Source organism: Orbicella franksi, chromosome 12 (assembly GCF_964199315.1).
Source record: "Orbicella franksi chromosome 12, jaOrbFran1.1, whole genome shotgun sequence".
NCBI classification, from domain to species: domain Eukaryota; kingdom Metazoa; phylum Cnidaria; class Anthozoa; order Scleractinia; family Merulinidae; genus Orbicella; species Orbicella franksi.
The window spans coordinates 16981262-16995531 of record NC_138156.1 but is presented as its reverse complement, the minus strand read 5'-3'; the positions used below and the strand labels follow the sequence as shown (position 1 = coordinate 16995531).

Below are 14270 nucleotides of genomic sequence, written 5' to 3'. Positions count from 1 at the left end.
CTAAAGAACTTCTTTCCATTCCGCACTTCAATTTGAAAACATATGGCGCAAGATCTTTCTCTGTAGCAGCTCCTACACTTTGGAACACTCTTCCGTCTGACATCAAGAACAGCTCCTCAGTGTCCCTTTTTAAACATAAACTAAAAACGTTCCTTTTTAAGAAAGCATTTTTATAACTTTTTAGCGACATTTTTTTATTTTTACTTTATTTGTCTTAACTGTTTTTAATATTTCTAACTGTAAAGCGCTTTTGAACTTTTAGGATATTGGCGCTATATAAATATTTTATTATTATTATTATTATTATTTAGTGCCAGCGGTTTTCCAGTTATAATTAAATTTCAACCTGCACCCTGCATCCTGCACTTTGCAAAAAAGACCTGCCGCACACTAACGAAACATACGGATAGTTATCTCGCACTTATCACTAACTATACGCCTACTCGTAAACAAGAATGTCTGAAGAAGACAAACGGAGCCTTAACACTGCTCACAATGTTCATGAGTGTGCACGAAAGGGGTTTGGCTCAGCCGCCAGCTATGAAATAGCTCGACCGAACTATCCTGTTGACGCAGTGAAATTCTTCCTCCAGAATCTTGGGTTTTTGGATGAGAGCAAAGCATCTCGTTCAGGGCGAGTCAGGATCTTAGAACTTGGATCAGGTACAGGCAAGTTTACCCGAATCATGTTAGAAGTTTTGAAGGGCGAGGATGTCGAAATTATTGCAAGCGACCCGCTCGAGAACATGTGTGAGCATTTTAAACGCGTACTTCCAGAAACAGAACTGATCCAGTGTACCGCTGAGAACATCGGTAAGCCACTTTCAGAGTCACAGTGAATGTATATATTTTTGTCTGTGTATTTATTTGTTAATGTGTTAAGACGAGTGCATGGATGCATGGCACATCATGGTCAGGTTCAAACATGGTCGGCGAGAAGAAGGGATAGGAATGATACCGGTTTCGCCCCATGGCGAGTTCGCCCCCACCGAGTTCGGCCCCACTATAAAATTTCTATTTCGAGTTCGCCTCCAACTTTTAGTGCTCGTGTTTACGTAGTTGTCATCGAGTTACAGAACGTTTTCGAAGAACCATTTCAGTCTATCTATGTTTGATAAGCTTAGATGATTGTTCGCTTGTTCGGGAGCGCACAGCAACAAAGTCCAACGGTTACCGGTCATCTCGCCACCAATGAACTCTCCACTAAGCGAAGTCACCTCGCCACCAAGCGAAGTTTCCTCGCCACCAGTAATCTAATGAGGCAGTGGATAAAAGAACAAGGAATAATTTCTATATGCGATTCGATCTGGTTGGGGGCGAACTCGATCAAGTTGAGTCGATGTGGGGGCGAACTCGCCATGGGGCGAAACCAGCAGCTACCAGGGATAGGCTTTCGTGGGAATCGGCCATTTTCTTGGCGAGTTGCTCATCATCATATGCACCATTGCGCCTCCTTCCTTTGCTCCTCCTGCTAAACTCTTCCTAAATCTGTTGATTATGACCAGTGCAAAAAGCTTTTGAAGTCGCCTGCGCGTCGAGATCAATGTATCGAAATTCAAGTGTTGCTGACACGTCCCAACACGTCAAAAACGTGCGACCTTGCCCTTGCCCCTGCCCTGACTCGGGGCCTCTTCATACGAGCCCAGTCAACCAGGCTGGCTCGGTTTCCGAGATCTCGCCTCGCCACTCTTTCCTTCGTTAAAATTTCGATGTGTTCATATGAGAAGCTAGGCTGGCCCGGTTACCAAGATCTCGGGTTTTGCGACCGAGATCTCGGTAACCAGGATGAATATTTTCCCATATGAACACTCCAGCCCGGGTAACCGGGATGCAACTTTTTAGACGAAATAGCTTCGCTTTCGCAACATAGCGGCCAAAATGGCATAATTTTTGCCTTGTATGTATTTCCACTATACGAGTAGGCGAATTAGCTTTATTAGTAAAGTTACAAGAGTCCACAAAGCTGCGACAGCCGCGAATGATACAAGTTTATGTTCCACCATTTTGGTTGTGTTTCTTGGATTTTATCCCAGTAGGCCGGGCTGGAATTTCCCATATGAACAGACAACAAAATTCATCCCGGTTACCGGGCTCACATGAAGAGGCCCTCGGTTATATTTAAACGTTGACTGCGACCGTAGCCGAACTCTTTATCTTACACGAACTTTATGAAGTGCATTTGTTCTCAGATCATGCAACTAGCATGTGGGATGATTCAAGAAGTGTATTTGAGTGGTAACAAATCATATGATGATTTGATTTGTACCCTAAACACCATAGTATGATGTCATTCCCCTCTCAATCATTACCATGATGTCTAGATGTGTGTTAAAATCATGATTGGAATCATAACATACATTCTGTATGAATCATGGCTATGATGCAAACTCAGGTGTATTAAAGTCATTCACATTCATAGCCTATTACCAACTGTGTGTTAAAATCATGTCTGAAATCATAACATGATTTACAGTCATGAATATATTACTTTGGAATGTTTAAATCACGTCTGGAATCATGATTATAATTTATAGTAAGGATGATAGTTGATCTGTTAAAATCATGACTAGATCAGACTCATAACATGGTTTTGAGCATATTACAAATCACAGTGATGATTCCAACTGGCTAGTTATGATAGGGTATTGAAATTTTCCTTTTGAGCATGTGCACATGTTGTTCCATTAACGAAACAAATTTTAAGTGTAATCTAAATACCCCTACATGATTGACAATATTCAACAGTCAAACTAATTTTATTAAAAGGTAAAGGGTAGGTAAGGTCTGCATGCGAGCCAAGTGGCCCATCAGGCCGGAGCTTATCCCGGTTTCTGCAGCATGAAGCGACTAGGAGTATTTCTACTCCCCCCGGGATGGGATGCTAGTCCATCGCAGGGTTACCCCCAGCATTAAGTTCGCCGGTACCCATTTTTACACCTGGGTGGAGAGAGGCACTGTGAGAGTAAAGTGTCTTGCCCAAGAACACAACACAATGTCCCTGGCCAGGGCTCGAACCCGGACCGCTCGATCCGGAGACGAGCGCACTTACCATGAGGCCACCGTGCCTCCCCCAATTTTATTTTTAAAAAAAATTTATTAAAAAGTGAGGTTTAATTCTTCAGAAACTCAATACAAAAAGTCTTCAAATCAGCTAAAAAGCTGTAGGATGACAACATAGCACTGTACCAAACTACCAAGTTGTGGCAAATAAACATTAAAATACTGAATATGTCATTTACTTAGTATTTTCTATGAATATTCTAGTATAGTCAGGTTGATCTTGGTTGCTTTCAATCTACACAAACAATTCAGTTTGAAATGTGATTAACATCAAATGATTTTTAAATGCCAGACAGCAGATGGAAAGACAAATTGACCGAGTGGAACTACATTATAAGACCTGAACCATCTACCCTTATTTCTTTGCATTTAACTTCTTGCTACTCCAAATTTCATTCACGTTTTTTAGGGGGGTGCAGTGTGTTTTCATTGCCTTTCAAGCTACATGTTATGGTCTGTTACATGAATTTGTTAGATTTTCGTCCGTAAAATATTGCTGTCTTCAATTGTAAGTAGTCACAAACAGTAAGCTTGGGTGGGCTGCACTACAGATTTCATCATTTTCATCATCTACACTCTTATCAACCATAACTTTGACATTAATAATGAGCATGGGAGAATTCTTCCACTTATTATATGACAGAAAAAATACTTCATTGTGATTGGCTGAGAGCATGCCAATAATATTTATTGATTCTTATTTTGCACTGCAGTGCAAATTAACGCACATGCATTCACAGTTTCCTCAGTCGTATAATAAATGAGTAATTGTATGAATTAGCTCATGCAATTAGGGATTTAAACCCCTCGTGATATTTGAAAATTCTTTCAAATTTCACTCGCCTTGAGATTTTGAGATAATTTTCAACTGTCATTTGAGCAGTTATGTTATGAACAGTTATGAGCAGTTAAGAAATATTAAGAACCTTCTGAGGTGACTCTAATTTGTCTTCAAATGCTGAAAAATGTCCTGACTAAAAATTTGTTTCAGTCAACCTGTCACATTCCTACCCCACTGTTATCAATGTAAAAGACATTTAGTTGTGATGGCCTCTGACTGACTAAATTTCAGGGGTTTCATTAAGGGCCAGGCACCAAGCAAAATGACTGCAGCTGTGAGGACTGTGTAGAATAAAGATTTTCTTATAAAGCAAGCAATACCCGCCCCTTTGCTCAGCAGTTACTTGCCACTGACCTTGCCTTTTTAACAAATAACCTCCTTTGGCATAATAAGTCCTTCTTGGACTCCTCATCATCACTGTCATGAACTTGGACGTCCCTGTGTGGAACTGGGGGAATAGTTGCTCACCTTTTTGCAATCTCTCCCAAACTAAAACCCTCCAAGACTCCTTCTTTCTTTGCCTTGGCTATTTCTTTATCTCTCTTTTTCTGAAATGTTATTATTGGAATAAATGAAAATATCAACAAAATGATCAAATTATATTTAAAAAGTGATTGACCACCAATGCAACCGCAACAGTGTGATTCATTATATGGCAAATTGGTCCACTATAGAAAGGAGAATTCCAACCACTGAGATGGGCAGATTGAAGTATTTTTGGGAAAATGCTTTTTCCAAAACATCACAGAGAAAACAGTTTATTCTTAGATAGAAATATATTTCTGTTCATGTCTGGAGGAAAATTTAAGCTAAATTTAAAGCAGCAAGCTAATGCACAACTTTGGCATGGGCACATTCACCAAGTAGTGATGCATTAATGTATCTCAGCAGAATTTTAAATGAGCCATTTTAATAAATAATTTATCGAACAAGCTTGTTCGGTCTGTATTGGGGGATATTTACCAGCAGCTCAGCCCATAAACTTGAGCAATCCCATTATGTGTCTGATCCTTGGGTTAAAATACATCAAAACCTCTGAAAAGTCTGGATTGACATACATTAAATATACATTTAAAGTGCAGGGCTCAACACTAACTTTTTAACTTAGACATGTACAACTTGGATGTTACTAGCCAAAAAACAAATTTACTAGTCAAACGTTGATGTTCACAGGCTAGGTCCAATAACAGCAGAATAACTAGCAAGACTTGAAAGCACAACGCAAGCGACAGATTCTAATCGAAAATTAGAACAACCACTTGTGACAAATGCTGACGAGGAATGAGACATTCTTTTTTCTACAGACCACCTGCAAAACACTGCTCCATCTCAGTGAATAACCCATGGAAAGTCTGATTTCCATGGTTGCTGAAATATTTCCACTTTGGGGTGGGGGGGAGGTCATTTCTTTTCAGACCTCTTGTCTTTGCCTTTTTCTTTTTTACCACTGGTAAAAAACTTTTATATCCCTTAAAGAATTTTGAGAAAAACAAAATAATGTGATTTTGCATCTGTGACCATGTTTCCAAGAAAAGTGTTGCATCTGTCTTCCATCAAGGAAGACAAAACCTAATTCGGCCAATTTCGTTTTGTTTACTAGCCAAAGTGGCTGGTAGAAATCGAAAACCTTCTAGCCAAAACTAAATTTCTACTAGTCTGTGACTATTTGGCTACTGTTAGTGTCGAGCACTCAAAGTGCCACTGAAACAAAATTTTTGTATCCTGTTTTATTCGCCCAATCTACATGTATAGTTTCAAACATGCTTGTAATCATGGTGAACTTTATTTTTGTCAAATTGTAACGAAAAGTGCCATTTTTAGCTGCTGAAATCCACTTTTTGGAGCAAAACTGTGTCGGGGCTCTGGAACCGAGTTTAGGGACCTTCTGACGTCAGTGGTTGTATACATGCAGAAAATGCGATAGATTCTCTGTTGTTACTCGGACTTCCACAGGAAAGCCGGAGTCATAAAATGCAAGCCCTTCTTGGTTGCCAAAAGGGGGTCATGGTCCCAGGCGTTCCTAGCGTAGACCTTGGAAACTGGGGATGAGACAGAGAGTGTTACAGCTTGTGTGATCATGTGCTCATTCTTCGTGAACAACATAATTTGTAGAATGCTGTGTTTTGCGAAGGAAGTCTTGGAAGAGAATCACACCTTATATGTTCATCTCACATACAAAGATGTTGAACATTTTCGGAACGGGTCAGTCCACGGATTAGATCGCTTAATGAAAGCCTGGCAAAAAAGCAGAGTTCAGGCTTGTTCTCATGAGATAACAAATGAGCCACGTATGAGTTGAAACTACGAAAACACTGTCAAAAAAACTATGACTACTGACCTTTAAAACAAACTGTGATACTGAAACGAACAACTTAGGTGTTGCTTAAGTCAAGAATCGTCATAAGCAGAGCTTCTAAGATGAGGAAAACAACAAGGAACAGGATAAAGAGGATACTCAACGAAGCAACTTGATGTAAATATCTAAGCATAACTCATGTGCTAAAATATCCTGATTCTTTTATTCTGTGGCATACATGAAGTGTGTAGTCACATTATGGGACGATTGGATTTTTTATTTTTACTGTGTTCAATAAGCTTACAGTAATTGTAAAGTACAACATTGCTTAAAATCGCATTACGAAGCCCGAGTAAAGACTCTTAGAGCGTCTAGTTTTCTCCTGATTCATTTTACTCTTCATATTGTCACTATAATTACCTACTGGTTTTCTAGCTCGTAATTTGTGTCCAGCCTTGACAGAAAATACACATTATAGACGTTGGAGGGAGCCAAATGGTTTAGATTACCAAAATGAATGTGACAGATTAGAACAGTTTTGTACACCTTTCAAACGTGTATCTTAATTACACGATTGGAGACTTTGAAGACAAGAGTGGCAGGGTAACCCGAAAACACTGACCCCCGGCCCGCGGACCACCTATGGACCGGTCCACAGACTACCTCTTCGGACCCCTCTACGGACCACCCCCCAAATTAGAATGGAAAAAAAAGAAGAAGAAATAAATATTTCAGTTATGGGTTGTGTCTAATAGATCGTGTCGGTGAAATTTCAAACTTTACATTTTGCAATTCAATGTTCGTGGGGTAAAAGCTCGGGCGCAAGTTGTATCATTACACATTGCCATTTCCTTTGCTGTGGCCATACTGTATATGAAAGACAGTGAAAGTCTCCAGGAAGCCTCCAGGAAGCCTCCGGGAAGCCTTGGAATTTGTGCTCTTTCCCCTCCACCAGTTTGTTCAGCCCATTCTCACGTGGATTTGTGAACTCGTTCCAGGCTTCACAATTTGCTCAGCGCAGTTACAGGTACGAACAAGCTTGAATGACCTAAAAACTCATCCTCCATAGTCAGATTGAGCCACAAATGCGATGTAAAAATTTTCCTTCTTTTTGCCATCAGCATCTCCTTACGCTGAATAAAACTTATAGGCTTTTTTTTTTGGGGGGGGGGGAGGCGGGGGAAGGAGGGTGTCAATTACATTTGCACAGTGTAATACTCGAAAATTTGCTGAGACAAGTAATCTATCAGACAACCCATGAGTGAAGTATTTATTTCTAATTTTTATTATATTTTTGGGAGGTGGTCCGTAGAGGGGGTCCGTAAGGGTAGTCTGTGGACTGGTCCATAGGTAGTCCGCGGACTGGGGGTCAGTGTTTTCGGGTTACCCAGAGTGGCATCTTTTATATCAAGACCTGGAGCCTAAACACGATATACTGTCTCTTGTTTTCAGCCTGGATCTGAAATTTGGATTCTCACAATTATTATCTTGAGGTATATTAACAAGGTTTGAATTTATCCTCAGCAACTTTACTACATTAAAAGCGGTAAGCGCATCAGCCATCTGCACAGTTGTGAAGTTCGAGTCCTCAATTGCGTACCGTACAGAAGGTATCATTAATTTTTATGATACCATTAAGTGAGAGTTGTTGTAGTAAATGAACAGAATCTATGGAAATTGTGATGTGCAGCAGGGTTTGTTTTACTGCTGCATATTGAGTGCTGGCTATTTGACTTAAGTGTCCCGATCATTTTGCAAGTTAAGAACTAGAACTGTTTTCATGAACACATTGCACTCGTTTGCTTGCTCACATAAAATATCCTGCAAATATCCAATTAATAGACTGAAAGGCCACAGGATTGACTCTCCTACTCCTCAGTGTGTAAGGTTACTGTTATTAACTGCTTTACAGTTCTGAGATGATAATAATAATAACTTTATTTAAGTGTCAGGGTAGGTATTTAGCTTACAGAAGCTAATTGGGGACACTAATGTCCTAAAGATGTCCTAAAGATGTTTTTTGGCAGCTTAGAACACTAGTCTCTTCTCCCATAATCACTCTAGATTTTCAGCGTGACATGAGAGTAATACAACCAGTGACATCACAAGGCTGTTTTGGTCGTGCCAATTGCAAGATGGCCGCCAATTTTGGGCTCAACCAGCCAACTTCGAACGGCTCAAAAAGTAGTTTTTGCTTACTGTCCACGAAAAAAAAGAGTTGGCAGTGTTTTCAAGTAGGGTTCAAACTTTATTGTTAAGTAAAAATCTCAGATAAGAAAATTTCGTTTTAGTGGCACTAGCGTTATGTTAAAATAATAGTCAATCACATCAGATGTCCTTCTTGCCTGGAACCCTCGGGAAACTGAGACAGCTGACACTTCAGACAAGGAACTAGTTATTTACATTCGATCCTAGCTGGCAAAAATTCGCTCTTCTCCCGAAAAGGCTTCTCTGAGTTTTGATGAGATTCGACAGCTCAGAGTTCTTACTCTTAACTTCACAGTATGGATCAGTATGTGTTCTATTAATAACAAAAAGAAAGAACAGCTACTGCACAGAGGACCCGAACACTATATCAGCAGTAAAACTAAATGTACTGTTATTTACCTGTGTTCTTGTGTCTTTTTGAGTCGTTTAGAAGGGATTTGAATGAAGCGGAGGCGGGTTACATTATCTAGATCTCGTCTGCCGCTTTGTAATTATGATGCTCCGCGGATTACGTCTCAAGTTTCCATTATCGTCGTTAACTATTAACTCTCATCGGGGGAGAGAAATAATTACTAGGCGACAGACGAGATAATGTAAACCGCCTTCGATTCATTCAAATCTCTTCTAAACGACTTGAAAAGACGACTCAAAAAGACACAGGAATACAGGTAAATAACAGTACATGGCAAAGTGTTCGGGTCCCCTGAGGCTACTGCAAATGACAAGTCAGAGTCCCGGACTCCGCAATAGAATTAGAAAGAGACGACTAATTAAAACATTCAAATCCTGGTAGTTTGAGCTAGTTTGGACAGTTTGATCTATTCAAATAACGTGGCGTTTGTATCACCACTATTAGCCGCTAATTAGGCAGTCAATCTTCACTTAATAACTTACTATATTTACTCGAACGCTAGAGTGGACGCGAAAAGATAAGCTTACTATACAATTAAGCTTACTTACGATTACAGGACATGACCTGTATTATTGGCAACTTGTACATCACGTTAACTTGTCTCCTTGATGTGATCTGGTAATGTTCTTGAACTACTATGTTTCGGGTCGTTCGTATCAAAGCAGTCGAACGCCATTTTAAAGCCAACTGATAACTTTTTATTATAGCTATTGAGGAAAGCTTCTCTTTTGACACATCACTCGACCTGGTGTCGAGGCTATAGAACAATACCTATTGTCACATCCTTTCTCTTATAAAAAAAATAAAAGTAAAGAAAATCTAGATCGATCGATTAAAGTGTTAGAAACTAATCAGGTATTGTCAGAATCAAAGATCAATGTTCTATCAAAGTCAATCAATGTTTAAACGATGTTCAATCAATGTCTGGTGACAAAGTCCTGTAAGTACGAGGGCGGTTTAACAGCCCTTCCTGAGCGTGTTTTGTAACCAGTGGCCTGTGAGAATGGCTCAATAGGCGTGGCTACGGCTGGCTCTTTGGGATGTGGAGTCACGGTCCTTTCAGAGCGGGTTGTGTGACCAGTGGGGTCAGGTGATGGCTTGATAGGGGTGGCCACAGCTGGCTCTCTGGGCGCTGGAGTCATGGGCAACGCCGGTGTTGTATGTGCATGGAGACCTCGTGTTTTGATTAGCATGTCATCCTCCTTTGTCTTTCGCAAGTGCTTCCGATTGCGGCGGTATTGGGCTCCATCTTCTGTGATGACTTCATATGACCGTATCCCGACTTGCTTGCCTACTCTTGCTTTCACAGCTTCTTTAGTTGTGCTTCCAGGAGGAATGAATCTGACTATGTCTCCTTTCTGTAGTTCTGGTAAATCCTTGGCTCCTTTATTGTAGTTTGCGGCTTGTTTATCTTTGTTTGCCATGATCTTCTGATAGACGTTTTCGTCCACTGTTGGTTTCAGAAGTTTAGGCATTGTAGGCAATTGAGTTCGCGTTCGTCTACTCATGAGTCGCATTACGGGGCTGGTATCCATGCCTTGCGTTGGCGTGTTTCTATACTCAAGGAGCGCGAGATAAGGGTCAGTTCTTGCCTTTCGTGACTTCTTCAAAATAGTTTTCGCTGACTTCACTGCTGCCTCCACTTTCCCATTGCTCTGAGGATATTTCGGGGAACTTGTGTTGTGCTTGAAGTTCCACTGACGGCTGAACTCTCGGAACTCGTCGGAACTGAACTGTGAACCATTGTCCGACATACACGTTTCTGGTATACCGTGTCTGGTAAATTGAGACTTGAGCTTGCGAATCACCGTACCAGATCTTGTGTTCTCCAGTACATCAATCTCCCAGAACGAGGAGTAGTAATCAACAGTGATTAGGTAATCTCGGCCATTGAAGTTGAACAGGTCTACTCCAACTTTCTCCCAGGGAAGGTCTGGTGATTCATGAGGGATAAACGTTTCCTTAGACTGTCGTTTGTCAAACGCACGGCAGACGTCACACTTTTCAATGAAGTGCTTCACATCGGTGCTCATCCCTGGCCAATAAATGCACTCTCTGGCTCGAGACAGACTGCTGGCAGTTCCGGTGTGTGCATAATGAACTCGGTTCACCATCTGGCGCTGAAGAGACTTGGGAATTACCACTCGCTCACCTCGGAGAACAATTCCATCTTGCATACTGAGTTCATCTCGTATGCCAAAGAAGGGCGTTAACTGGTGAGGGACTTCCTGCTTGGTTTCGGGCCAACCTGCCTTAATGACCTTCATCAACTCTTGGAGAACTTCATCTTGCTCTGTGTGAGCTCTGATTTCTTGTAGGGTAGCAGGTTTCACTGTTATGTGTTCCACCATGTTGACGCTCTCGAATTCTTCAGCAGTCTTCTGTACTACATCATAGGGAAGGAACGCGCGGCTTAAGGTATCAGCCAAATACATGGTGCTTCCTCGACGGTAATTCAACTTGATGTCATACAATTGTGTTCGCATGAGCATACGCTGAAGTCGCTTAGGAGCTTTGTGTAGTGACTTCTTGAAGATCATTTCTAAGGGCTTGTGATCAGACTGTACTGCTACACATCTGCCATACGTGTAGGTATGGAACTTCTCCAAGCCGTAGACAACTGCCAACAACTCCTTCTCAATTTGGGCATAGCGCGTCTCTGCGTCTGTCAGTGCACGGCTGGCGTAGGCAATAGGCTGATCATTCTGCATGATGACTGCTCCCAGGCCCTTGTCTGAAGCATCACATTGGAGGGTCACACCCTTGGTGGAGTCAAAATACTGAAGAACTGGGGCTTGAGTAACAAGAGATTTCACCTGGCTGACAGCTCTGTCATCTATGTCAGCCCAAAACCATTCCGTATTTTGCACAGTGAGCTGGCGGAGTGGCGCGCAAACATCGCTTAAACGTGGCAGAAATTTGCTAAGGTAATTTGTAAAGCCGATGAATCTTCGGACGCCGGCTACATCGGTTGGTGTTGGCATCTCTTGAACTGCTCTAATCTTTTCCGGGTCTGCCTTGAGACCTTCGGATGTGATCACATGACCCATGAACGGTACTTCTTTGGACCTCAGCTTGACTTTCTCTTTGTTTAACTTAATGTTCTTTTCCTTGCACCTCTGCATAAGCTGTAGGAGGTTTCTATCATGGTCTTGCAAGGCTTCTTCAGTTGTGCCCTCTCCATAGATCAAAATGTCGTCATGTATCGGGAGTACACCTTTCAGGTTCTCCAAGGCGTTGTTGAGCCTCCGCTGGAATTCTTCTGGGGCTGGGCTTACGCCGAATGGCAGACGACACCATCGGAATCTTCCGAAGGGCGAGTTAAACGTTGTTAACATTGAACTTTCATCCGTCAGCTCCACATGCCAAAACCCATTTTTAACATCGACGGTTGAGAACACTTTTGCTCTTCCAAGCTCTGGCAGTATTTCATCTATAGTGGGCGTTGGATAGTGGCTTCTCTTTAATGCTTCATTCAGATCCTTAGGATCCAGGCATACTCGGAGTTGTCCATTGGGCTTCCGAGCTGTAACTAGGCTTGAAACCCAAGGTGTTGGTTCAGTCACTTTCTTGATTACACCCAGGCGCTGAAGTTTCTCTAATTCTTGTTTCAGCTTCTCCTTAAGTGCTACCGGCACTCGTCGAGGAGGGTGTACGACTGGCTGAACATCTTCTCTAACTTCAAGGTTGTACTGGCCTTCTAACTTCCCAGTACCTTGGAAGACATCAGGATAATCCTTCAATAGCACTTCTTGCGTGACAGGATTTGTTTCAACGGATAGAATGTTGTGTTGCTGTACCTTAATTAAGTCCATCTCTTGAATTGTAGGACTTCCAAGTATGGGCATGCATCTGTTTCCATCCACAACGACAAAATCAACTTGATACATCTTGTGATTCTTTGGGTTATGGACTTCTAGTGTGCACTGTCCCAGCGGTGTCACGGTTGTTTTGTTGTACATCGTCAAGACCTTTCGTGTGGCCTTTAGTTTGCTTTTATCGCGAAGGAGATTGGCGGGCACCAAGTTGCAAGTCGCGCCGCTGTCAAGTTGGAACTTGATTGCTGATTTGTCTACGTAAAGGGTCGCAAATAACTTCTTTGCGTGTTTCCGGTCGCTGGACGAATTAATCACTTCGCTTTGAATCTCTGACTCCAGAGTCAAACAGTATTCATCATCTTCATCTTCGTCTGTTTCCACAACGTTGACCTTTGTGTTGAGTTGACACTGGGTTGTGAAGTGGTTCATCTTTTTGCAACTCAAACATCTTTTTCCAAATGCTGGACATTTGTCGCGGCGTTTTTCGTGTTTGTTTCCACAAAACTTGCATGTCACGAATTCCTTGGATTTGGGTTTCTTTCGATGATTAGCATCTGGCACGCGATCAGCGGCTGGCACGCGATCCTTGTCATCTTTGAAACTTGGCAATTTTCTACCCAGTTTTGGGGGACGTTTCTGGTTTTCTTTCACAAAATGTACCTCACCCTGGTCCGGCTCAAGCGTTTTGCTTTGATCCTTGGACAGTGCAGCGGCACGGCATGTTTGAAGACACTTTTCTAAATTTAAATCGCGCTCTTTAAGTAAATCTTCTCGAAGTTGTTTATCTCGTATTCCACAAATGATACGATCACGCACTAATGAATCTTTTAGAGTTCCAAAATTGCATGTTGACGCCAGGACTTTTAAATCTGTTACAAACCTTTCAAATGGCTCTCCTGGTTCTTGAAAGCGCTGAAAGAATTTATACCTCTCCACGGTTTCATTCTTTTTCGGATTGCAATGTGCTTCAAAGCCTTCCAAAACGTGACTCAAATTTCGGTCATCTGGTTCGCGTGTGAAGCTCAAAGTTTCATAGATTTCTCTGCCTTTACTTCCGATGAGGTAAAGAAACAACTTTATTTTCGTCTTTTCGTCTTTTCCGGCCATGGCAAGATCCATGTAAAGCTCCACTTCTTCCTTCCACCGTTTCCAGCTACTCGAAAGACTTGCGGAGTCGAAATCAAGCTTGCCAGGGGGTTTAAGCTGAGCAATCCTCTCCACAGCTGCTGGTGGGGGAGCTCCTCCGCTCGCAACTGATGGTGTATCAGGCATATCGGGAGTTTCACGAAATGTAAGTGTGTAACTTGAATAGGTTAAACTGGAGATGTGAGTCGTTCAAAACTGACTATCTGACACCATGTTTCGGGTCGTTCGTATCAAAGCAGTCGAACGCCATTTTAAAGCCAACTGATAACTTTTTATTATAGCTATTGAGGAAAGCTTCTCTTTTGACACATCACTCGACCTGGTGTCGAGGCTATAGAACAATACCTATTGTCACATACTATCAACACACTGTACACCCAGGCGACCGTAACAGACAACGACCTGATGTAAACTGATGCTCAAAATGAACACAGGTCAGCTACACCAGGTACAAAGGTCAAGAGTTCAGAAATGTGTTCCTCTCGGGAA

At 41.9% G+C, this 14270-nt stretch overlaps 1 protein-coding gene across 1 annotated transcript; it reads left to right on the top strand.

Moving 5' to 3' along the window:
* Window positions 1-325: 325 nt before the first annotated feature.
* Window positions 326-2386, top strand: LOC145462955 (putative methyltransferase Mb3374). Its single transcript, XM_081446636.1, has one exon. It carries the CDS (start codon window positions 456-458, stop codon window positions 837-839), a length of 384 nt encoding a protein of 127 aa, XP_081302762.1. The 5' UTR covers window positions 326-455; the 3' UTR covers window positions 840-2386.
* Window positions 2387-14270: the final 11884 nt, after the last annotated feature.

Coding starts and splice junctions, on each gene's coding strand:
- LOC145462955 (XM_081446636.1), top strand. CDS start 456: ATGTCTGAAGAAGACAAACGGAGCCTTAACACTGCTCACAATGTTCAT.